Source organism: Acipenser ruthenus, chromosome 12, assembly GCF_902713425.1.
Source record: "Acipenser ruthenus chromosome 12, fAciRut3.2 maternal haplotype, whole genome shotgun sequence".
NCBI classification, from domain to species: Eukaryota; Metazoa; Chordata; class Actinopteri; order Acipenseriformes; family Acipenseridae; genus Acipenser; species Acipenser ruthenus.
In genome coordinates, this window is record NC_081200.1 from 12,609,096 (window position 1) to 12,634,985 (window position 25,890).

At 40.8% G+C, this 25,890-nt stretch overlaps 2 protein-coding genes across 4 annotated transcripts; one reads left to right on the forward strand and one right to left on the reverse strand.

Annotated features, from left to right (window-relative positions):
• The first annotated feature begins 567 nt into the window (after positions 1 to 567).
• Positions 568 to 8,942, forward strand: LOC117416546 (leucine-rich repeat and IQ domain-containing protein 4-like). Of its 2 annotated transcripts, none has more exons than XM_059034566.1 (6): positions 568 to 624; positions 1,480 to 2,585; positions 3,136 to 3,309; positions 3,872 to 4,010; positions 4,252 to 4,502; positions 8,359 to 8,942. In XM_059034566.1, exons 2-6 carry the CDS (start codon positions 1,533 to 1,535, stop codon positions 8,497 to 8,499), a joined length of 1,758 nt encoding a protein of 585 aa, XP_058890549.1. In that variant the 5' UTR covers positions 568 to 624; positions 1,480 to 1,532; the 3' UTR covers positions 8,500 to 8,942. The 2 variants fall into 2 exon arrangements, with proteins under 2 accessions (XP_058890549.1, XP_033883576.3); XM_034027685.3 differs by having other exon boundaries at positions 4,306 to 4,502.
• A 135-nt stretch (positions 8,943 to 9,077) lies between these two features.
• On the reverse strand, positions 9,078 to 23,058 carry lrrc31 (leucine rich repeat containing 31). Of its 2 annotated transcripts, none has more exons than XM_034924946.2 (11): positions 22,940 to 23,058; positions 18,346 to 18,405; positions 17,426 to 17,647; positions 16,812 to 16,961; positions 16,057 to 16,224; positions 15,700 to 15,867; positions 14,911 to 15,078; positions 14,100 to 14,267; positions 13,436 to 13,603; positions 12,886 to 13,053; positions 9,078 to 10,632 (listed from the first exon to the last, which is right to left on the reverse strand). In XM_034924946.2, exons 2-11 carry the CDS (start codon positions 18,356 to 18,358, stop codon positions 10,265 to 10,267), a joined length of 1,761 nt encoding a protein of 586 aa, XP_034780837.2. In that variant the 5' UTR covers positions 18,359 to 18,405; positions 22,940 to 23,058; the 3' UTR covers positions 9,078 to 10,264. The 2 variants fall into 2 exon arrangements, with proteins under 2 accessions (XP_034780837.2, XP_033883573.3); XM_034027682.3 differs by lacking the exon at positions 22,940 to 23,058 and adding an exon at positions 19,140 to 19,241.
• Positions 23,059 to 25,890: the final 2,832 nt, after the last annotated feature.

Here is a 25,890-nt window from a genome sequence, read left to right on the forward strand (position 1 = left end):
TTTGGGCTAAGACTGTTCAGTTTTACTGTACTTTATCTGAAGTTATGAATAAATTACACATAATACATAATACTACATTCTGCATTGCTGTTATTTTGTATAGTTAGAACACAGTGTGATTAAAAGCCATGTGTGGAAATCAACTGCATTGTGTACAGTTTTTGAAATCGAATCTCTTACACAAATTTAATATATTAAAAGCTGGTACTTGTATATTTTTATTTCATGAACTTTGTAATTAATACTGCATATAAAATAACGAGGCGTTTTACCTAAATTGACGTTTTGTATCTGGTAGTTTGTCGTGACGTGACATTCAAAATTAGGGAAATATCACAATGATCCAAAATAAATAAATAAATACAGAAGCGCCAAAGACTCCAGTATTTTTAACGTGTTTTCTACCTGTTTAAAATCCATTATTTTAGGAAAATCGTCTGTGTCCGCCAAATAGTAAAAACAATATATAAATGTTCAGCGAATGTAGATATTGTTTTTAAAAGAAACTCGCTACCTTATAGTAATGGGTTAGGACAGCGGTACTGTTAAAGCGTCCTTCGTTTCCATGGCGGCGGCAGCACCAGCAATGTTTCGAAGTAACAGTGCGCAATCACTGCTTCCGGGGTGAGTATCACTTCATTTTTACTGAAGCAAAAATTGTAGTATTAAATAAATGTTTTAGTCTTCCTAATCATCCCACTTTTATGTTTTATTTAATAAACAAATAATTACAGAATGTTTTTGACAAGTGCTGCCTAAAACATAAAAATACTTCTAGTCTATTTCTGTTCGATTTTTTATAAACGCTATTGAGATTATGATCTGTGTTAGTAAAATATAATGCTGCAGTACGACATTTGCCATGGTTGGTATTGGTTTCATACACTGACAGTGAATTTGAGTCTCATTGACTTTTTCTGCTGGTAAAGACGTGTTGTTTTCAAGCCATACATTTGATAATATTCTGTGACCGATAAAATAAATTGCTTAGAGGCGTATTGCATCATTTCCCACTAGTATTGGTCAGCATATGTGCGTTTCAATAATATCAAGTTTTACCACTCTAGTATGGGTAAACTTCTATAAAGATACTGTCTTGAGAAATAACTATCCACGAACAATTACATTTGCAACTCATTTAAGAGATACATATCATATTTCTTATGCTTAAACTAGATAAGAATGACTGCTGTAAAGTCACCTTGTGAAGTAAATTATGGTGTTTCTTCAATGAAAATGTACTTGACTGTCCAAAATGAAAGTACATGACAGTCTTTAAAAGATGGTGACTTTGATTGAAGGAAATACATTTAAATCTACAATCAAATCTTTAGTTTTGTCTTTTCAGACCCCGTATTTTATACAAGCAGTCTACTACCACTGCTCTGCAGCAACCTTTTCAGTATTAAGAGCTCAAGATTGCTCCCATTTCCTGTTCCAATATTTAAGAACCCATTTCTTTCTTTTTTTGTTTCACAGGTATGGGATAAAGATTCTGCTGCTAACTTGTCTTTAATGATTACTTTTCCAAAATGCTTTCAGTTCGATTCTCTAATATTGTCACCTCATTATACCTGGACACTGGGATTAAAAGTAGCATCGTTAAACTGGAGCTACCAAGAGAGCTTGCCAACCGGATTTTATTTCTGGACTCCGCTGATCGTCAGCTACTAACCATCCCATCAGATATTCTGGAGCTGGTGGAGTTGGAGGAACTGCACTTGGAGAAGAACTTAATCCAGACCATCCCTAGCGAGATCAAGCATCTCCAGAATCTCAAAGTCCTTTACCTGCATGACAACAGCATAGAGAGCCTGTGTGATGAGCTGAGCGAGCTGAAAAACCTACTAAGTCTAGATCTGAGCAACAATCCTCTGACCCGTGCTGCTGGCTCGCTTTGGGCTGTGAGCAGACTGCGTTCTCTCCGTGAGCTGAGACTCTACAACCTGAACTTGGGGGAGCTGCCTGTCCAGATCTGCAAAAACAATTACAACCTGGAGCTGATGGGTCTGTCTGGGAACGAGCTTGCGTTGCTGCCCAGCGAGATGACAAATATGACTAAGCTTCGAGAAATCTACTTGCAGAGGAACCGATTTGAGTTGCTCCCTAGTGTCCTCTGCCAGCTTCCTGACTTAGAAATAGTAGATTTGGAGCAGAATGCCCTGGGGGCTATACCAGATGAGATTGCATCTCTGCAAAAACTTAAGAAACTCTTCCTAGCCTCCAACAGGCTTGCATTGCTCCCTGATTCTCTTTTCAAATGTACCAACTTAATAGTCCTTGACGTAGCCAATAACCAGCTGAGAAAGTTACCTCGCAGCCTCCCTGCGCTAACGGGGCTTGTTGAACTGGGACTGTCTAATAACAACCTATGTGTATTTCCGCCCATGCTTGGCAAGGTGGTGTCGCTGCAGGTGCTCTACTTGAAAAACACAGGGCTGAGGACACTACACTCTCAGTGTACTAACTTAAGAGAGATACGGCTCCTAGATCTCAGCCAAAACAGGTTCAGTACATTTCCTGCAGAGATCTGTTCTCTGGTGAATTTAGAGGTGCTGTCTTTGGATGACAACAGATTACATGAGGTATTATACTTTTTTGCTATTTATATACAGTAGCCTTGAGCTTTGATACGGAAGTGGCTTATGGAATACAATGCACCATAAATTGTCACAAAACAAGCTTTAGAACAGTTTAAGGCATTAGCTGCGGTGCCTGTTATAACCTGTGGTAACCCATCTTTTGCTGATTTTTATTGGTATGTACAGTATATGGTTTTGAATAGGTGGCATCTTTTTTCCAGAGGGGTGTGAAAAGCATGAGTAGGGCATTCTGTGGGTATTGTTGGATTACAGGGGTGACAGCAGGACAAATTTACTGGAAGTGGTTGAGTGTAATGTGTAAAATGTCCAGTAAAAAAGAAATTAAAGAGGTATGTAGTAATATATTACTCTGGCTAAAAGGAGGTTGTAGAAATCAATAGCACGTATTCATTATCTCCTTGTTGTGTGACCCTCTCTTCAATCAAACTTCTTGCCTGAACAAAATACCAAAATTCAACTGTACTGTTTTCATGTAGAACATTCAAATGCGGGATATGTACAGTTTTAAATAACATGTTCATCTGACTTGCAGATACCTGCTGAAGTTAAGAATCTCTCCAACCTGAAATGTTTAGGGCTAACTGGCAATAGGTTTGTCCATTTCCCAGAAGAGGTTTGTTTTCTTGCTTCTTTGGAGAAGCTGTACCTGGGACAGGATCAGGGGTTCAAGCTCACAACTGTGCACAAGAGCATTGGTCTGCTCCAGGTAAGATAAGAGAGTGCCCCTGTTTCGTTAGCAGTCTGATTGCAAACAGTGATATGCATTAGAGGCAGGCAAACTCAGGTAGGTAGCTGCCCTGTGTTAATATCCCCTGATCCAATTGTATATCTATTGCATCTGAGGTTAAAACAAGTTGTGCAGTCGTTTCCAGTACTAAAAGAACGTTAATAATATATCTCAAGGCAAAAGTTGTGTGATTGGTTTTATTCTGAGCTACTAAATATGCTCTTGAAATTACCTGAATGGCTATGGAGGTATGCATTTTGTTTTTCAGGTGCTGTTGAATCCTTTATTTTAGAATGTCATTTTTGAATAAATCTGTAGTTATCGTTAATTATGTCTTTGGAATGGCAGAGCTGTTGAAGGCCATAGCATGGAAACCACTAATCTGAATTGGAAGAAAAAAAAATGTATATATCATTTTTCACTAGCAAAGCCATATGCATGAGCATTTGTTACGAGATGCATTTTAAACACTGTGTATCTAGGCTTTTTCATGGTTCTAACACCTTGTGTTCTGTTACTAACGTATCTAATTTGTGTTTAGAATCTGAGAGAGCTTTACCTGGAAAACAACAGATTTGAGATGCTTCCTGCAACAATTGGTCTCTTAAAGAATTTAGAGATCCTGGATTGTCATAACAACCAGCTCTTCGAGTTACCAAATTCTGTCTGCAATTTACAAGGTACGGTCGGGCCCATTACATTAGAACATTACGATTGGGAATATTAACGAGAGGCATACTGTTTCATGATTTACTTTTATTAAGATTCAAAATCTGTACGTCCTGCAATATATAGGGCTTTGTCCACTTTTCATATACAGGACGTCACAAAGGCTACAATTGACTGCAGCCAGTCACTGAATGACTTACTCAGTTGAAGAAGCAGCCCACGCTTACCTTTTTTTTCTTACTGGCTGTTAAGTTCAGGTGGCTGGCACAATGTTCTTTACTGGATTTCCTGGTGCTTCTTGCTCAGGTTTGAAGAAGTTCCTCCTCCAGTGTAACAGGCTGACCTGCCTCCCAGATGATCTGGACAGGCTGCCCACTCTGCAGGCTCTCCCTCTGGAGGAGAACCCTCTCCTGGACCCCCCTCTGGAGGTCTGCGCCCAGGGTATTGCTGCCATCAACAGACACCTACAGGAGAAGAGAAGACGCAAGGCTCTGGCAACAAAGGTGAGGAGAAAGGCTTTCTCAAATAATATTTTGTTGGGGATATGTCACAAAGACGGCCGGAGTGGGTGGCGTCAGACCAGAAAGGAATTCAAACACACAGAGACGGTGGTGATGATGAGCTGAGTGCAATGGCTGCACTCAGCGTTTATTAACAAATAAAAGGTTTAAACAATGGAATACAAAACAGGACACGGCACTATAGCCAAAATAAAGAGACAGACAAAACGGACTAACACTAAACAAACGGTGCACGGAGACAAACAAACACGGTGAGAACAAACACTTATATTTCACGTTTTTACTGATTTAACTCTCCTCTCTCTCTCACCCGTTCTCCTCTTCCGAACACCCAACCCCGACTGCATGCTACGTGTCTCTATATATACTGTTGTGCTGGGATTCAATTACTAATTAATTATTCACTTGAATCCCAGCACGTGAATTAATTCTGTGCAACCCCGTGCTCACATATTACATTTAACCAGCACGTGAAGTGATTTGTGCTCTCCTCGTGCCTAAATACAAATCTACACTTTTTAAATATACGTGAAACACAGACCCGTTTATATCCCGTGTACCAATCTATACACCAACATTAACATACGCACGCAACATACAACACATAAATGCACACAGGGGCGGGGCGCTTTGCCACATATACCCCCCCCTGTGCAAAGCACACATGGCCTCAACGGCCACCTCCCCCCTTAAATACCTAGCAGTCCAGGCCAAAGTCTCGGGCTGGGAAGGGAGGCTTCAGTGGGCCCATGGCTGGAAATGCTGTCAGCTCCCCTGCCGGTAGTGGCACGGCTGACAGCATGCTGGTCCCGTCCTGTAGCGAAAAAGCTGCGGGGGCAGGTGGTCCCCCGACCTCCCCCTTCTTCGTAGCCGGCAGCTCCCTCCTGTGGGGCTCCGGCCACAAGAACTCCTGCAGCGAAACTGCTGCTGGGGAAAGTGGTCTCCAGACCTCGTCCCCCTTCTTCGTGGCCGGCAGCTCCCCTTTCTGGGGCTCCGGCCACCGTACTCCCTGTGGAGGTACGGGCAGCAGAGGCAGCTCCTGCTCCTCTGCTCCGGGCGGTGGCGGAAACAGAGGCAGCTCCAGCTCCTCTGCTCCTGGTGGTGGTGGAGGCAGAGGCAGCTCCTGCTCCTCTGCTCCTAGTGGAGGAAGCGGTGGAGGTGGCGGAGGCAGAGGCAGCTCCTGCTCCTCTGCTCCTTCCGGTGGAGGTGGCGGAGACAGAGGCAGCTCCTCTGCTCCTGGCGGCGCTGGCTCCCTCCGCTGTGGCGGCTGGGCTGGTGCGCGCCGTGCTGCCTTCATCAGCATGAATAGAGGCTGCTGGGGAACACCAGCCTCCTGCCCCTCTCCCCCCAAAAAATTCTCAGGGGGTTGGGCCTGTAACTCCTCCCCTTCCGGCTCTTGGGGCTGAACCAGCAGGCATTTTCCCTCTGCTGGTGGCTTGGGTCCCAGAGCTGTGGAAGCCCCGACTTGCCTCCCTTTGGGCTGTGGACGCACCGACTCCTCCCTTTTGGGCTGTGGACGCACCGACTCCCCCCTCTTGGGCTGTGGACGTTCGGGCTCCCCCCACTCAGGCGTAGGACGTTCGGGCTCCTCCCACTCAGGCGTAGGACGTTCGGGCTCCTCCCACTCAGGCGTAGGACGTTCGGGCTCCTCCCACTCAGGCGTAGGACGTTCGGGCTCCTCCCACTCAGGCGTAGGACGTTCGGGCTCCTCCCACTCAGGCGTAGGACGTTCGGGCTCCTCCCACTCAGGCGTAGGACGTTCGGGCTCCTCCCACTCAGGCGTAGCGCGCTCAGGCTCCTCCCGTTTGGGCTGTGGACGCTCAGGCTCCTTCCGCTTGGGCTGTGGACGCTCAGGCTCCTCCCGTTTGGGCTGTGGACGCTCAGGCTCCTCCCGTTTGGGCTGTGGACGCTCAGGCTCCTCCCGTTTGGGCTGTGGACGCTCAGGCTCCTCCCGTTTGGGCTGTGGACGCTCAGGCTCCTCCCGTTTGGGCTGTGGACGCTCAGGCTCCTCCCGCTCGGGCTGTGGACGCTCAGGCTCCTCCCCATAACTGCGGAAGGGACAGTGGGTGAACAGGTGATCCTGGTCGCAGAGGAGGCACCCCGGCGATGGCTTGTTACATCGCCGTGGATGCCTGGCCCTTAGGCGGCACTCCTCCTCCCTGTCCTTCACCTCTTTATCCGTCTCTGCCTCCCGCTTGGGCTGTGAAGGCAAAACCAGCAGGCATTCACCCTCTGCTGGTGGAGATGGGGACAGCAGGTACTCACCCTCTGCTGGTGGAGATGGGGACAGCAGGTACTCCTCTGCTGGTGGTCCTGCTACCTGGGCTGCTGTTCCGTTTATGGTTGCCTCCAGGTAGCTGAGGACAAACTCCACACCTTCCTCCAAGGTGTTTGGGGTGTGTTCCTGCTGATAGGCCTCCCATCTCTCACTGTCCATCATCCACAGGGCCCGGACGACTATGGGCAGAGACTGGGCCTCCAGCCCAGCATTCTCCAGGAACCAGCCCCGCAGTTTGATGGCGTCTTCTGCCATTGACTTTTTTTTTTTTTTTTTTTTTTAAACAAAACCCCTCCTGGTCTGACGCTTGGAGGCGCGGCTATCCCACGATGACACCACGTGTCACAAAGACGGCCGGAGTGGGTGGCGTCAGACCAGAAAGGAATTCAAACACACAGAGACGGTGGTGATGATGAGCTGAGTGCAATGGCTGCACTCAGCGTTTATTAACAAATAAAAGGTTTAAACAATGGAATACAAAACAGGACACGGCACTATAGCCAAAATAAAGAGACAGACAAAACGGACTAACACTAAACAAACGGTGCACGGAGACAAACAAACACGGTGAGAACAAACACTTATATTTCACGTTTTTACTGATTTAACTCTCCTCTCTCTCTCACCCGTTCTCCTCTTCCGAACACCCAACCCCGACTGCATGCTACGTGTCTCTATATATACTGTTGTGCTGGGATTCAATTACTAATTAATTATTTACTTGAATCCCAGCACGTGAATTAATTCTGTGCAACCCCGTGCTCACATATTACATTTAACCAGCACGTGAAGTGATTTGTGCTCTCCTCGTGCCTAAATACAAATCTACACTTTTTAAATATACGTGAAACACAGACCTGTTTATATCCCGTGTACCAATCTATACACCAACATTAACATACGCACGCAACATACAACACATAAATGCACACAGGGGCGGGGCGCTTTGCCACAGGATACCTTTCATTTTTATTAGTTTTCTGTACATTGTTTTTAGTGGTAATTTTACAGAAATACAAAAGAAAGGCCATTGTACATAGCTATCTATACACAATAGGTGTTAGAGGTTCCCTCCCACAATTCCCAGACAAGGTACTACTTGGTAAGGGTTAGCTTAAAATGTAATAATAAAAAGGTCCAGAATTTGTTAAATTGTTAAAAAAAAAAAAAATAAATAAATAAACTCTTAATACAAGTATCTTAATAATACAGGTAATAATTCTTAAAATTATGTTGCTATTGCATCAGAAACTCTTTAGGGTTTAGCTGTCTTGTTTTCAAGATGGTCATCAAAGAGTGGTTACAATATAGATATAAATAAATAATGATTAAAGTAATGATCCAGGATATATGCTGTGTACGTACTGTAATGCCAATTGATGACATGGGACCTCTTTTACTCTATGTTGGGGATGACCTAGACAAACAACGCTTGTTTCAGATCTTTGATACAGTGCAGGTCTACTTGAGCTGGGATGACCCTGTTGTATCTGATGCACTTGAGCTGGTAATGCACGCTTGTACCCGGTGGGTTATAGCTGTCCTGTCTATCTCTCCCAGATCCAGGCATGGTGGCGAGGGCTGATGGTGCGGAAGTATTTGGGTCCCTTCAAAGAACTCAAGAAAGACAAAAAGAAAGGCAAAGGAAAGAAGGATAACAAAGGGAAGAAAGGATCTGCAAAGGGCAACAAAAAGAAATGATCCCGAGTGATACTAAATGAGGAACCTGTGAATATATTCCTGGCAGCACTGGAGTGAGGTGACTGGGAATTGCAGTCCAATTTGGAAGTGGGTTGGGGGAATATTTTGTATGTTAAAAAATTGCAAATATAAAATTCCCTGTCTGCATTTGCTGTTTGCTTGTGTAACAACAGTTCTGCACAATCATCTTTAAATACAAATCATACAACAATAAAGTGAAAAAATATAAAAATTGATTTCAATCAATTCAGGAAGTTGATTTAAGAATGCCTACATGTACCTTAACAGTTTCTTCATAGTTCTGTGACATTAGCAAATTTATTTTTCATTTCACAAAAACTTGTGCAAACTTAGCACAGAGGTAAATGCTTTGTGAATAACTACTGTATGTATTTGTTTTTTTAAATATGGAGAGATCATTTCAACAGGTCATGAAGGACTTCCAATGAACAGCCAGCTTGTTTGTAACAGCTATATTTTAATAGGGCTCAACTAGAGCATCATTTTAACAGATACTTGAAAACCAACAAAGGCAAATGTGTTTCTGTTTCATATAAAATACCACAACATGTACAACATACTATAAATGTCTTTATTATTACTTATTTGTTTTTTACAGGTATATTGTAAATCTTCATTGTCTCAGCAAAGTTAGCTATCTCGTTCTCAAAGAGAAAATTGAACAATCATGAAAACCTAACATCCTCTGGTACTTACTCCCAGAGCCACACTGCAACATCTATGTGTAAATATGTCTGGAGTGGTGGAATGGTTCTTGGGAATACATATTTTAATTCAGAGATACTGAAAGTGCTCTATAATCTTCATTACAAAAAAAAAAAGATTGCTCAAAAATCTATGATATACAAATCAAACAAATGATAGAACAGCAGCTTATACAGCAGTTATTAGGAAACATATTAGTAGCATTAAATTATGTTTTTGATCAGGGTGCTGATTAGCAAAGGACACAACCCTTCAGCACTTCATGCTAAAGATCCAATGGTCTTTCCAGTTGTATTGACCTGTACTGGTTAAAACCACTGCTGTTCTTCGAAAGTGCCACGGGATCTTCAGTGCCCGTTGAGTAGAGCAGTTTAACATTGCATCCAGAGGATGGCTCCTATTACAGTAAAGGCCCCCTTCTATACTTTGCTGAGGCATTGGAAGAGTTGACCCTACACAGCCAGCAACAGCACTGCAGCACCTGGTTATTTAGATCCAACTGCTGTTAATACACAAGAGCAGAAACTCCAGCTGGAATGAAGAGTCTGGAAGAGGACAGTCCTAATCATAAGGGTTGTAGTGGCACATGTTGCAAATGACAGCAAACCTTGGCTATAGTGATTTTCTATTATTTTTTTATTTTTAATATGAATACATAGTAATGTCAGATGCCAACATGAAGATTATTAGAAGTGGCATTTCAGGGTGGCTTGATGTTAATTTTGCTTCTTAATTTTACCGGAAGCAGCTCAAAGCTTGGTTTTAACAAGTGCTAATAACAAGAAAGCAGCCACAGTAGCACATTAAATCCTTCTGCAATTGAACTGATTATTGAGTGTTTAAATGTATAGATGAAAACTAGACTACCTTTGATCAACTTCTTGTTGGTACTTGACACCACCTTGTAAATGTCGTAGATATAAAAAGTTGTTTTCTTTGCCGTTCATTTCAACGTCCCATTCTAAAGTCCTCCGACTCTGGTGCTATGCTCCAGTCTGGTTATCTTCAGTCCCTTCTAGCAGAGTTCTCCTGGCCTGTCTCAGCTGTCCTGCTCCAAGGGGCCCTGTCCTGCTCTGTGTGTGGAGTGATAGCAGTCAAAGTGAACACTCCTCTTGTGGCTGTTGTTGAAGGACTCCAGGCACTCCCTCTGCTGGTTTGTCAGGACCCATCTGTGCAGCCCGAACTCGCTGATGGCAGGGAGTCGGATCAGGAACCCCTGTAGGCTGTCGATCCAGGGGGAGGCGTCGCGGCGAGTGGAGGGGCGCAGGCTGATATCCAGCTCGGTCAGCTCCTTTAACCCCATCGTCTCCTGGAAGAAGTGAGCCCACCCCGCATCCTCCACCGTGTCATTGTAGGTTAGGTCGAGCTGCCTCAAGTGCGCAAGCTCTCCGGATTTCGACACAGATGCTGAAAACAAACACAAATTGTGAAAAACATGTTCGTTTTGTAATCAGAAATAACAGTTTCCTGCTTTGACTAGATACTGTACATAAGAGTTGTTGTTTGACACGTGAAACTTCAGTTCTTTGTCGAATTTTTTAAGAAGTAAAAATAATTCATAGCATGTACTTTAATTGATGTCTTTAGTTACATATTCCTGTAAACTGCATGCATTGTGAAGTAGATTTCATGTGAAAATGCTCCTATGATATAAATTCCTGATATCATTAATATATGCAATTAACGGGAATCCGCTACTGCTGTCTTTCCTTTTCAGATGAGTAATAATAATAATAATAATAATAATAATAATACAGGAAGCAGGCTGGACTAACTGCAGCACCAGACCACAGATGGACTGGGCTAATTACAAACTGGGGGCAGAATGGAGCAAAAATATGGGGATTTGCACATTTGCAGGCATACAATGGATCATGAAAGGTTCCTTTAGTTATAAAGAACTACTACAATGCCTATAGAAAGTCTACACCCCCTTTCAAAATATTCACCTTTTGTTGGCTTATAGCCTGGAATTAAAATGCATTAAAATAGTTTTTTTTTTATTTATCTACACATCCTACCCCACAACTTCCAAGTGAAAAAAATATTCTAGAAATTTGTAGAAAATTAATTAAAAATAAAAACAGAAATAGCTTGGTTGGATAAGTGTCCACCCCCCTTGTAATAGCAATCCTAAATTATCTCAGGTGTAACCAATCGCCTTCAAAATCACACAACAAGTTAAGTGGCCTCCACCTGTGTTAAATTGTAGTGATTCACATGATTTCAGGATAAATTCAGCAGTTCCTGTAGGTTCCCTCTGCTGGGTAGTGCATTTCAAAGCAAAGACTCAACCATGAGCACCAAGGCGCTTTCAAAAGAATTCCGGGACAAAGTTGTTGAAAGGCACAGATCAGGGGATGGGTATAAAAAAAAATATCAAAGGCCTTGAATATCCCTTGGAGCACGGTGAAGACGATTATTAAGAAGTGTAAGGTGTATGGCACCACCAAGACCCTGCCTAGATCAGGCCATCCCTCCAAACTGGATGACCGAGCAAGAAGGAGACTGATCAGAGAGGCTACCAAGAGGCCAATGGCAACTTTGCAAGAGCTACAGGCTTTTATGGCCAAGACTGGTCCAAGTGTGCATGTGACAACAATATCCCAAGCACTCCACAAATCTGGCCATGGTACGGTGGCAAGAAGGAAGCCATTTTTGGCCTAAATGCAAAGCGTTATGTTTGGCGCAAACCCAACACAGCGCATCACCCAAAGAACACCATCCCTACTGTGAAGCATGGTGGTGGCAGCATCATGTTATGGGGATGCTTCTCATCGGCAGGGACTGGGGCACTTGTCAGGATATAAGGGAAAATGAATGGAGCAAAGTACAGAGAAGTCCTTAAGGAAAACCTGCTGCCCTCTGCAAGAAAGCTGAAACTGGGACAGGGGAAGTTCACCTTTCAGCATGACAACAACCCAAAGCACACAGCCAAAGCAACACTGGAGTGGCTAAGGAACAAAAAGGTAAATGTCCTTGAATGGCCCAGTCAGAGCCCCGACCTAAATCCAATCGAAAATTTGTGGCATGACTTGAAGATTGCTGTCCATCAACGCTCCCCAAGGAACTTGACAGAGCTTGAACAGTTTTGTTCAAGTATTAACTCAGGGGGATGGAGACTCATCCAATTATGATCTTTCAGTTTTGTATTTTTAATTTATAACTTTTTTCCCCTTAACAGTGTGGAGTATGGTGTGTAGATAAGTGGAAAAAAATCCTCATTTAAATGCATGAAACTCTGAGGCACTGACACAACAAAATGTGAAAAAAGTTGAAGGGGGTGTAGACTTTCTATAGGCACTGTATATATGCATGACTGAACTTAACGTAAGAAATCTAGGGTTTTGGTATACAATTTAAAATTGTTGGAATTAAGTTATGTTTCAAAACTCCATTATGGAACACACTTTGTTGAAAGTCTTGTGCATTTTGTTAGTTAAAATTGTGTTGGTGAATTTATCTGATGAGGGACAATGGCACTGCTGTTTTTGTTTTATGGACACATTTCCAAGGCAGGTTAAACTGAAACCATTTCACCTGTGAGCAGAACAGGAATCGAACCCAGCCTCCAGAGGCGAAAGGCAGGAGATGCTAGGGATTTAGCTCGCTGTGCCACCTAGCCTGTTATATTGAACAGACCTGCTGCTCTTTCCCTACCTAAATCCACCAAGTCGTCTCCAGTCAGGTTGCAGCTGCTCAGCTTCAGCACTTGCAGAGATGATGTCTGTACCAGAGGATCCAGCAACGACTTGAGGTTTCCACCCACGCACTTATTCCAGGAGAGACTCAGAACCTCCAGCTCAAACAGCTGGGACACGACTTCCACTGAATCAGTTAAACAGGTAAAGCAATATATACTGTATAACTAGGGTTATGCTCACATAAAAACTGGTCTGGAGGATATGGAACTTGTTTCACTTCATTATTCAGTTTTCCAATTAAAAGTAGTCTGTCAATGTTTTACTCAATAAACTGTAACTGAAGAAATGATTTACTTTGATGCAGAAGCTAGCCGTCTCACAACTGATAAAGCTCTACCTTCTCTTAAGGAAAGTGTGCATACAAAGAATTCTTAATAGGTCTTTGCATAGATGATTTTTCAGTTAGCTTTCTGCTACTTGTTTTAATTTTCTTTCCCCTCATAACCATCTTTTAAACCATTTTAATAGATGCCAGAGAATTAGTAAAGTTTCTTAGACGTTCCTACCTAGTGTTCGATAGGAGTCCCCAGTCAGGTTGCAGTTGTTAATGAGAAGAGACTTCAGCTTGGGTAGAAACCGGAGTCTGGAGAACAAATGCTGGACCGTGACGCCTGTCTTTTTATTGGAAGACAAATCCAGCTCTTTGAGATCAGAGAGCAAAGGAATAACCTGGGCTGAAAATCAAGGCGAGTACCAAAAAAATTAATATATATTTATATATATATTAGTAACAAGAGTCATTTGTGCACTGCAATATTGAAGAGGTGCTGACCAGTTAAGGTAATTGTATGTAGTGAAGGTAGAGTCTCTACAGTAACACAAAAGTTCAAAAATCTTTGAGCCAAACATTCACATTAATGTGAACCTGATGAAGACACGTAAGGTGTTGAAACGTGTTGTTTTGATGAATACAAATGAGCAGGAGCTAAGTATTGAATCCTTCTGAAGAAGAAAATCAAGAGTGCGACTATGAATGTCCCAACGGAAATTTTTTTGGTAAGCCATTAAAACTGAATGTTTGGCTACATAACTTGAGGTATATTGAGCACATTTTAGTAGCACTGTATGAGTAATAGCGTGTCTAAATCACGTGTGTACGTGTGCGTCATTGCTTGTCCAGTTTGTCTTGAGGTAAAAGAGCATGGTGTGTCTTTGCATTGAAATACTCACTGAGAGCCAGCATGTCTTCATCTGTTAGACAGCAGAGATGCAGATCCAGGCTTTGTAGCCCTTTCAGAGTGGCTATCTGGGCAGCTCCTTCTTTAAAACCTCCTCCAGCCTCTTTATTGCAGGACAGATCCAGCATCTTCAGGTCTGGGAGATGCTGCAAAGCACCACCTATAAACACAACACACAGAGCCAATATCACTATCATTGTACAAACAGAAAACACACCAGTGCAAACATAACCTGCACAAACCTGCAGTTTGGTTACTGTAATGTTTGCTTAACACTTTGTATTTTCTTGGTTATTTTTCATTAATGTTTACTTAATTTACAACCAATTTTAAACATGTTTGAAGCAAATAACACAAAATGTAGTTAATTTAAAGAGAGTGAAAAATAATACATGCTTTATATGAAAACATGTGTATTTTGGAAAAATCTAAAGTACCCATCCATTACACTCATTTGGATTTGTTACTACCGGTACTGTAAGTAATATTTTTTGTTGGGTCAGTGTGATATCAGCTTCCTGTAGGTTAAATGAAGCTTCTTCTGCACAATTCAGTCTATTTGTAGAGGCAAAAGCAAATGTATCTGTGTTTTGGCAGCATTCAAGTATATTCAACACTTACAGTGCTGTACACGAAGGAGTTAAAGACAGTTACACTTTTGCAGAAATGTGAGTATGTCCGTTGGATGTAATGGGAGCTAGGGTGAGACTGACAATTCCAGCGATTTTGTTTGTGATTGTAAAGGTTGTCCCTTTAAGAGAAAGCCTTCCACTTTTTACATGAATTATTCTGCACAGATCTACCCAGAATCTGAATGCTGTCCTGTTTGAGTCCGCACATGTGCAGCCTCAGCACTTGCAGGCGAGAGGCGTGCCTCAACGCTGGGGCAAAGTCCTGCAGCCCGCTGGCCAGGTGTTTATTCACTGAGAGATCCAGCACTTCCAGGGAGGGCAGCAGAACCAGGGCCTCGCCTGGAATCAAAGAGAGTAAATATTTAACACAGCTGTGAAACCAGGAAGACAGACAGCAAGACAGTTAAAGGGTTTGAGCCTGAGCTAATGGGATAGCTGGTAACCAACAGAAACTGCAGAAGTGTTCTCTTAAATTAACCCACTATATATGTAACTTTGAAACTGGTGTAATGTTTGTCTCAAATATTTAGTTAATCCTTTCTGTAGCACTGTCAGTACCGATCTACTGTAATTACTAGTAATGACTTAAGCATGTCAGATCAAAATACCACTGGGGTGATTTGTATGCCTACTGTTTAGCATTATTACATAAATACAAATGCAGTGAAATGAGGTTTATACATTTCATGGTGGCAGAATTAAGATTGCCACTGTTTGAATATCTTTACACCAGAATTACATTTGCTCCAATCTTTGTGAAAGGAAAAATCTAATATGATACACAGCTAAAAACAACTTTGTTTAGTTACTTTCTGTTCATTGACGGTTTTATTTTTAGTTTACCAAAAATGGTTACATTTGGGTGTGAAGACCTTGATAAATCAGGTCCATTATGCTTCTTCGCTGCTGTTGCAGTGATCTATGTGGATTCTAACATGGATTTTAGCGGGGTCCCCGTACCCAGTGATTTGGCGTCGTCGGCTGTGACCCCGCAGTCCACCAGGCGGAGTGTCTTCACCCTGCATTCAGGCTGCAGACCCTCGGTGAGGCAGGACAGGTGACCCCCGATGTAGCTGTTCCAGGATAGGTCCAGCTCTTCAAGCAGAGGGATGTATTCAAAAGCCTGCCCTAAAATTCAAAAAGGACAGAAAAGCAATTCAGTAACCCCGTCGAAGCACTTTAGCAGCATGTTATTAAAAAGGGGGTAAGATCAATGTTTTTAGATCTAGTTTTAGCTCACTAAATCACTGAACATGTTTCTCAAAATAGTGGAGAAGTAAAAACATTTTGACACCATTTTTATTTTTTTTATAGTACCTAAAGCAGTTATATCCTCAGCAGTCAGTCTGCAGTTGCTAAGTTTCAGTGTTTTCAGTCTGTTTACATGCTGGAGGTGAAAGGTCAAAGCTTTCAGCGCTCCACCAATTAAATCATTCCAGGAGAGGTCCAGGTCCTCTAGTAGAGTCAAGAATGGCAGCATTGTAGCTATGAGAGGGAATGAAAAACAGGCATGAATACAATTTAGGAAAACAACTTCCAAGATATGGTATAGCCCACATCAACGTAATTAAACCCAAACCAGAACAAGGAGGTCGTGAAGACTCTGATACTCTTATAAAAACTTAAAACGAATGTCCATGCAAAGTGCCAATTATTATCCATACCTCTATATGTCCTTTCATGGGGGAAACCTTTTTATAGTATTCATCAAAACCAGGTGGTATCATATAATATCATGCAAACCATGCAAATGTAAGTAACTGAAGTAAAATTAGTGTAGTTGTCTCAGTTTAGTCTCCATCAGACATTAGTCTAATCCACAGAACAACAACAGAATTCTGAGCAAGGATTCTCTGCTTGAGAGAGGTGCATGACTGAATGCCAGGCAGTGTCGGGTCAGTACTGAGGTACGACTGCACAGCTGTGAGGGGAAGCTCTCCTTTCAACTGCACCTGTCATTACCCCTCCCCTTGCACAAGCACCAACATATATTAAACATTTTAATTTTTAAAAGTTTACAAATACTTCAAATGTGGAGTTCGACCTGTTGGTAATTAAAAAGCCAGACTCACCCAGCTCTACCACGTCAGTGGCTGTGAGTCCACAGTTACAGAGACTCAGGCTCCGGCTGTCAGGCTTCTTTCCCAGCTTCTGAATGAACTGTTTCACTCTCCCCCAGCCCACCACCGAGCACACCTCTGTGTCTGCCAAGCCGGCATCCTCTGGAAGTAGGTCACAAAAAGAACATCTCACACCTTGTGACTGAATTGAGCATGGAGAATGTTATTTGGGTCATGGAAACATCATCTGCCATAGCCCTGCAACCAAAAAGTGTAAACCAGAGTTCCTAAGCTCAGTGACTTGCTGAGAGAATGGATCATAGAGCAATGGCACTTCGCAGGTAGCTATTAGCTGACATCTTGCTTCAAAGGCACAAATTGCAGTTATTAAAGACCTTGCTAAATCATTTGCACAGAACTGGGGTGAGCTACCTGATATTTACAACAGCTCTGTTAGGTTTTTATGAAGTATAAAGATAATAAGATGGCCGATTTACTTTTTATCGAATCACTGCTAACCACAGTGATCTTGCCGGCCGCACTTGTCCCACAGCATAACCAGCTGCAATTTCAACCAACCAGCATCCCTGTAACAACAATGGGGTTGTTCTGTTTAAAAGGTTTACCTGTTACAGGTCCAATATTCTCCTTATCTTCAGGCTTCTCCTCGGACTCTTTAGTTTCGGGAATGCCTTTCCCCCTTGTTTCGGAGTTCTCGGCGGGTCGGAAGAATCTGCTCACAGACGAGCGCTGGGGACGCTCCGCAAAGGATTTCTTCCTCCGAATCTGATTCATGATCAAGTCAAACGGGGACCTCTTTTGAGAGCCTTCCTCTTTCTTCTGGGAGTCTACGGAGATACACAAGGAAACCAAGAATTCAATAATCTCATGTGGCCATGTAAACTAGTTATAAAGACAACTGGAAACCAGGACAATTAGTTCAGCCTCTGTGTGGGCAACTCACTTGTGCCTCCATTCTACCAAACTAAATGGGTCACACTTTATTTTATAGGCCATTTTTTGTTCGTTTATTAACTGTTAACAAACAGGTAATAAACATGTTAATGTACAATGTTTATTTTCTGTTAACTGTTAGTTAATATATAATAGGCCAGCTAAAACTGCAAACACCAGAGCCCTATGGATGATCAATCAAACACCAGAGCCCTACGGATGATCAATCAAACACCAGAGCTCTATGGATGATCAATACCCAGTTGATCATATGCTTGAAAACATTTCAAATTGTTACTGTAGTAATGTTTAGCAAATTATTAACCCTAACCCTTAGCTAAAAATTAACAATGTTTTTTACCAGTTAATAAACTAAAAAACGGCCCTTAAAATAAAGGGTGACCATTAAATGTGTGTCGGTTTTACGTTGAATGAATTTGAGGTAGTGTTACATACAGTGCAGCAGATCTAACAAAAACCTAAATTATATGAACAAGATATATTTTATTTTTGTTTTTATGGGTAGTATTAATTAAATGATTGGTCATAGCAATGCACCAGTGCCTTCAGATATTAAAATGAAACATAATACCAGAGTTCTCCATATTTCAGTCTTGTGAACTTTAAATACAGGATGAATGTTCATGAAAATCTGCAAAACAAAAAAAGAACAGAATTAGATAGAGAAGGAGAAACACTCCAGGTTTCAACATTATTATTCGTGATTGTAAATCCATTATTTTCTTTGCAGGCAAACTTGCTGCCTAAATAAAAAAAAATTAAAAAAAGTGAAATGCAGCCATTATCAATACAAAAACCTGTCATTTCATGAAACATGGTTTTGAATGTATACTTTATCAATTACATATCGTTTCTGTAATGAACTCAGTGTTATGCACTTTTTTTTAAAACAATACAAACGCAATTAAAACAAAGTACACTAGTCTATAAATATATACCTCAAATGATGTACAACTATAAATAAGAAGCAGCAAATCAAATAATAATAACAAATATATATATGTTAATACAAATATGTTTATTTTATGGGTATAGTTGTACACACATCCAAACCACGAAGTCGTCAAAACACATTTCTAAACCGTGTCGTTACTGAACGACTTTAAAGCTGCTACTTCTCTGAGTTTTTTGAAAATGTGCTTTTTTTATTACTAAATCCACTGTCTCCTGATGCATCCTCGACTGACTACTTTGAGTAGGTGTATTCAAACAGCGATAAAAATCAATTTCCTATCCACGACGAGTGCATACACCCAAAACGAGTGGTCAAACAATGAAGAAATCATAGTCCATAAAGAAAGTTGTTTTTTTTTTTTTTAAATCTACTGTCCGTATCACTATCCAATGTTATTTTGTCGTGCTTACCTTAAAGTGTGATTCAGACAGTGTTGTGCAGATGACTTGTCTTTTTCACTATCAGATGTGTTTTAATCCAGGAAGTACAAGGCTGTTACGTACTTTAAAACTCCCCAGTCAGGTGAGATACAATATTTAAATGAGGTGTGATTGTGGTGTAAGGCTTCACTACACAGTTTGGACAATGATCCATTTCTTAATGTACATGTGCCTAATCACTTTCATACTCGTACCTAAAATAATTAAGATGTAGCGCCCAGACGGGTTTTAAAGTATTGAAAAAAAAGAATCTATATGTGCTCCCTGCAACAGAATTTATATTACTGGTTATATTCATAACCGTTGCTACTGAAATCTTGTATATAAGGGTCGTCGCTCCCTTATAAAAGCTACTATAGCAAAAACATAGCAAGTGTATTAAAGCGCAATAAAAGTATGGTAAAGCATAGGTGAGCATTGTAAAGACCAGAGAGGTATGGTAAAGTATTGCTTGTCCACGTCTTGTGTTGCAGAACTCAAACCTGACCTGAATCACAGCACACAGAACATAGGAAACATAGGAGTAAAATAATTTTAACATTTTAAAATGAGCAAGAAACTATGTAGCACATGCTCTTTAACTGCTCCTTCCTGGAACTAAAACAAAATGTTGGCTTTGCTCTTGCTTTAAAATAGAGAAATAAAGTCTGGCCATAAAATAATGTTGTTATGCCAAAGCAAGTTATGGAGATGTTTTTTAAAGCTTGATTATGATACCTGTATACCAAGGAATCATAAACCAATAAAGTCTGCTGCTGTTGTTGATCATTTCAGGTCATTTTAGTAGCTGCATGGAAAAATGCACAGAGCTCTATTTAGAGGTTAAATCGGCTCTTATACTTTGCCTCGTCATGACACTGTAATACAGGGCACACTCAGGAGACACAAATCCTTTAAAACAAAAAGATTAAACACAGAAGATGATTTAATTAAAGGTTTAGATGTCTTAATTCTTGTTGGGCCTACTTAATGTTAAGTCTGATGCTGGAGCATCCATTCTACTGTTTGTCATTTGGGTTTTAAAAACAAGCTTAAATTCCTCTCTTGAACTTGTATTTATACAGAAGCTGAAGGATGAATTCAATTTGGCCAACCACACAATTCCATGTGCAACAGGGGTTGCATGCCCAGTTTGGACATATGTTGCCTGAGCTCATTTGCAAGTACCATACCCGCGACTTAGCTGTACTGTTTTTATAAAGCTAATTAGGCTTAATAAGAAGGAAAGCCAGTCAGTCATGGGATCTTGTCTGTTTTATTTGGGAATAACATTAAAATTGAAGTACCAGTATCTCAGAATATAATATTGTATTGAATGGAACTGGGATGAACTCAAGGAATGTACCGCTATGGCCAAAGGTTTTGCATCACCCTATAGAAGGATCTAATTTTGCTTCATAAAGTCGAATGAAACCTGCTGAATAATGTTACGTTAACATATTGAATTACATACAGCTTTGTAGTTTTCTATATACTTAACGAAAAACTGACACAAATTGAAAAATGTTACATTTTGAAATCTCACATGAAATACTGTAAAACTATTATGGCTTCCAGTAGACTTTTGCTATATCATGTTGTGGTTTCTTTGATTACATGATGTTAAATAAAATATCTAAATTATGTTCATATAGTAAAAAAAAAAAAAAAAAAAGATGTCTCAATCCTACAATTCTAGGTGATGCAAAACTTTTGGCCATAGCTATACTATATTCTTACATGGTTAGCTTTCTGTGCACTCTAATTTGACAGTCCAGTTTGTTTACATTCCCCAGTGGTAGTTTTAGCCCCATGTACCTTCACCCCCTCCACCTTTAAAAACTACTGGCCACCATGGAACTCTGAGCAAAATGGGCATTCTCCCACGTGTATCTTATAAACATCTCCAAGCTATTCTGAAAAATAATTTTAAAACATAATGCAATATTACATCATTACTGTGAAAGGTGTGCTAACCAAAGTTTTAAAATCCTTTTTCATATCAGCAATTCTCTATGAAGTTGCTGCCACTTTCTGGTAGGAAGTAACTTCCTGGGCTTCGTTCGGTTTCACTTCATGTGACCGAAAATGTGTATATCCCAATGTAATATTAAAACAAGTAAAGATAATCCTGATAATCCTGGAAATGCTTAAGCCATGGCTCTTATATCCTCATTTTAGTATAGTTCACGGGGGGCGTGTCCAATGGTTTGAGCAATAGGACCCTGGGCTAATCCGTCCTTAGTTAAAGATTTCTTACAGCTGGTAATCAGATCAGTCCCATGGTTGATCTCTAGTTCATGTGAGTTTGCTGAAAAGCTATTAACGGAAAACAGAACAGAACTCAACAGAAAGGAACTTTTCCACTAACGCTTTAAAGATTAACATGAAGGTGGAGTTCAGTATTGCTGTAATTTACTGTAATTTATTGCAAATTACTTTTAAACTTGCCTGTAAAATATAATATTTTGTTGTATGTACATTCATGAAAGTGTAGTAAAAAATAATAAAAGCATAGTGAAAATGCCCTCATCCTAGTTGTGTAAATACCCCTTTCTTAAAGCATTAGTGGATCTTGCAATGCAGCACAGATAGTTCACCAACGTTTTTAGATGCTTTAAGTCTCCACACAGCCATTCAGTTACTTTTAAGCACATTGGTGCAGTAAAAATAGTCTGTTACAATTGCTGACCACCTGGTGGCACTACATGCCCAGTTAAAATTTCAGTTCACCTAACACTTGAATATAATACGGACATTTTTTTCACCTAAACTGCAGGACAGATTGAACACTGTTGGCAATTTTCTATCACACGTATTGATGTATATATGTTTGTGTGAGGGGTCAATAGACAGAACAGGAAGTGGTATTGCTGTGAGAGCTGGAGCAACAACGCTGCTCAGCACTGCATCCAACCTGTGGTCACATGTAGACCCTAGTGGTATATTAATAGACATTTGCACCTTGTTGTCTTATCTATTTACATCATGTTTACTTATGGAATCTTACAGTAGGTATAGAATAGAACATGCATGCTTGAAGGAGCACAACTTCTTTTCACTTGCCTTTGTACACCATACCAAATGCACAACACTATCATGCAAATCCACTAACTGATTTACACTGCAAATTCTGCGATTAGTTTTATGTTTACTGATGTATACAATTTTATACAACAGGCGTCTTAACAAAATTTTATAATCACACATACCATGTTATATTAATTTATTTACACTGTTGCCATTAAGGTAATAATCAAAATAGTTGTTTTACTAAGAATGTAGTGCACAACTTAACAGCTCCCCACAGTAAAAGCATAGCAAAGTATAATAAAGCATAGTGAAAGCAAAGTAGATTATAAGCATTGTAAAGCCCAGTGATGTGTAGTAAAGCATAGTATGGTAAAACTTCAAAATGTACCATGGTAAACTCTTCTAATACAACATATAAGATAAATGTAACAACAAAAAATAAGAAAAGGTGTAACAAATAAACGATACATGTTTGCTCGGATCCAAAACAGGTCGTAACAGTTTGTTAATTTATTAAAGTTTGATGTGCATGGACCTGTTCTTAAATAAACCAATTTCATGAATATCAAACTGTATTTAAATGATCAAACTTGATAATAAAATAAAACTTGAAAACATTTACAAAATATTTTAAATTGCAAATAGTTATGCTCTGCAGTGCACAGTAAAAGATTACAAGACACAAACTAAACAGTGCATTACGAGATAGTGGTAAAAATCTAAATAAAATGGACGCATTTAATGAAGTACCGTCAGACCTAATTTCGATGCACCTGTGTTCGTCTGAGCCGGAGGACCCAAGCCGCGGCTGGAGATTAGTGAAAGAGAGGAAGCAATTACAGGGGGAAAACAAAGGAGCATTTTTACATTAAATTCACGATTTAAACAGCCTTCGTTGTTTTCCAGGGGTTTATTTAAACATTTGCAGCTGAGGAGCCAAATGCCGGAAGTTAATCAGGAAACCCACCCTAAAAATGACGCCTTTCACCCATGGAACGAGGATTCTGACAGCGAGGTGACCCGACCCTTTCTGCCGGAAGGGACGCATCGATTCCCGGCCGCGGCAGTGATCTCTCCCTACCTGGGAAGACCTTTCAGGGAATGCCACATCCACAGACTTCAGACTTCAGCATGCCCGCCGAAAAGACCCACATTTTTAGGAAATCAGCAGCAGCAACAAGAAGAGATCTCTTTTGGGATTCGGGGTCTCATTTTCATGAAAACCACGTAGTATATGCCCGACTAGAGTTCATGAAATCGCATTCCCGTTATTGCATGGTGGAAGTGGAACTGAAAAAAAAACATCGACAACCTTGAGAATTGTTACATTGACAAGAAGTACCCTTCTATAGTCCCCCCCCCCCAAAAAAAAAATCCAATATTACCATGTGATATATTGGACCCTGGGTCCTTACCCTGCTATCTACTGCACTATCCTAGTGTTTTCGGCACCAGACAAACTCAGCTGTTGGCCAGAACAACAAGGTACATATTACACCAAAATGAAGAGCGCTTTTCCCGTGTATGCCGCATCTACAAATAAACCCAACTCTAATAATATTGACTTGCCCAAGAGTCAGTCCTCTGAGAAGCAAAAAAACACTCCGAAAAACCAGCCCACCTCTTACGCCATCACATGAAAAGCACACACCGCCTTACCCTGGTACTGGGTTTGAAAAGCAAACTTCATGCACGGGCTACCTGGAGAAAAAATGCCCCTACCCCGGTATGCTTTGCATTACGCCACCAGTGGATTACTCTAGCAAACGGGGTGGGGTTTGGGGTTACCTCTTGCATGAGGTCTCTCCATACAGTACACAAGCATGTGGCTGACCCCAATGAATTCCAGAGTACGTGTGGGAGAGAGAATGCCAAGGACTGGAAGCAAAGTATAAAGCACAAAGGTGAGATTAAACTCTAGAACCGTACGGAACCCTGTATGTACAGCAAAAAGAGGATTCATTGGGGAAAAACATATTATATAATTATGCATTTTAGAATACATTTTATGCAGATTTTAATTAGCAATGTGTGGCTTATTGTTAACGATCTTCCTGTTCTTGAAAGAGACATTACTGGGTCTTGTGATGTAGATCAGCAGTAATACATTCTGTCATTTTTTCTTTTTTTGTCCCTCCTTCCCACATGGAAGAATGTGTAGTGGCTGATCTCAAAAGGACTGATCCATCCTTCAGTATGTGACCACATTGATTGTGATTTCTACCAGTCAGAGGTGAGTAACTCTGAAGACATAGAGAGGCTCCTGTCTTGGTTATGATGATGATATAGAGGTCATCTTCAGGGGGAGGGGTGGGGAAGGATTACTCGGTGGAAATCAAACAATGTGTGGTCTGTTTTCTAATTGGTGTCCCACAGTGTTAAACAGGAGTTCAAATTCCCATGCATACCAACAGTGTATTGGACATTTTTAGAAGTTAGTCATTTTCTTACCTACCATACAGTTTGTACTGAGTACGTTTATAAAAACAACATTACTTACTGTGTTTGTTTGTGGCTTGTCTGTTTAATAAATTATGCTATACATCCTCTTTGCTCACTGCATTTATAATTGTACCATGTTAAGTTTCATATCTATGCTATACTTTATAATGCATACTATTTTCTTGGCAGGACAACTTCCCATAGTGTTTACATAGTTAAAAACAATTCTATACATTAATACAATTAAAAAAAATGGTTACCAATTGGAATATAATATAATTAGTGGCAAACTATTCGGACCCTGAGTTTCAATAGCCATAAATAGTAGTTCAGTTGTGTAAAAAATGAAAGAACCCTGTCTCAACATTATTCTAACTGTTTCTTGTGCGTTCTTGCTGCAGTACTATAGTACTATTTCATGGCCATTGCTAATACTGATAAACCTGAAACTAGTCTTAATTATAACGAGACATAACAGTGATTCCCCCATGTGATTTTAAAAAGTGAAGAAAATGTAATCAAGATGAATGGTAGTTCCTCGCGCCAAGTTACAGTGATGCGCAAGAACTGCCAGTGACTATAAAGCACGGATAGTTTACGTGTTTTCAGGGTATTGGAGCAGCAAAAGTTAATCAGCCAAAAGCACCATTCCACATTTCATTTGTAGTTCCCAACAGTTTTAGGTGAAATGCAGAAAAAAAAGTAAATACCCGTGTGGCAGGGTGGCTAAGTGGTGACGTCAGGCCAGTTGCAGGAACAAAAACAAACAAAGGCAGTGCTGCAGGCAAAAAGATGCTGCAGCACCGTTTATTCAAATACTAAAATAAAATAAATATTTAAACAAAAAGACGAAAATAAAACAGTCACGAACACAAAACCACAAAACAATACAGGTCAGGCTGGGCAGTAGCCTTCACTGATCCTGTATGTCTTTCTAGTTTCTCGTTCGCTCTCGTTCCTCCTCTGAACACCCACACTGAGTGCAGAGAGCTGCAGAAACAATTGGGGCAACCTTGGCCCCCACCACTTTGATCTTTTTGATATCTCTACTTTAAATGGCTGGGCACTTTTGGTAACTTGGTGTTTTTTTCGCATTTCCAATGTGTTTTTTGTTTCATAGAATAAGACAGCCAGCACAGGCCAGTGAAGTCAGGGTTATATACCTGAATTTTAAAACTTTGGTTACTACATCTTTGTGAAGTCCTTGTTTCTCCCAAAGGACATGCTATTAGGGCTGTTGTGAATGACATTTTCCTCGCATAGCAAC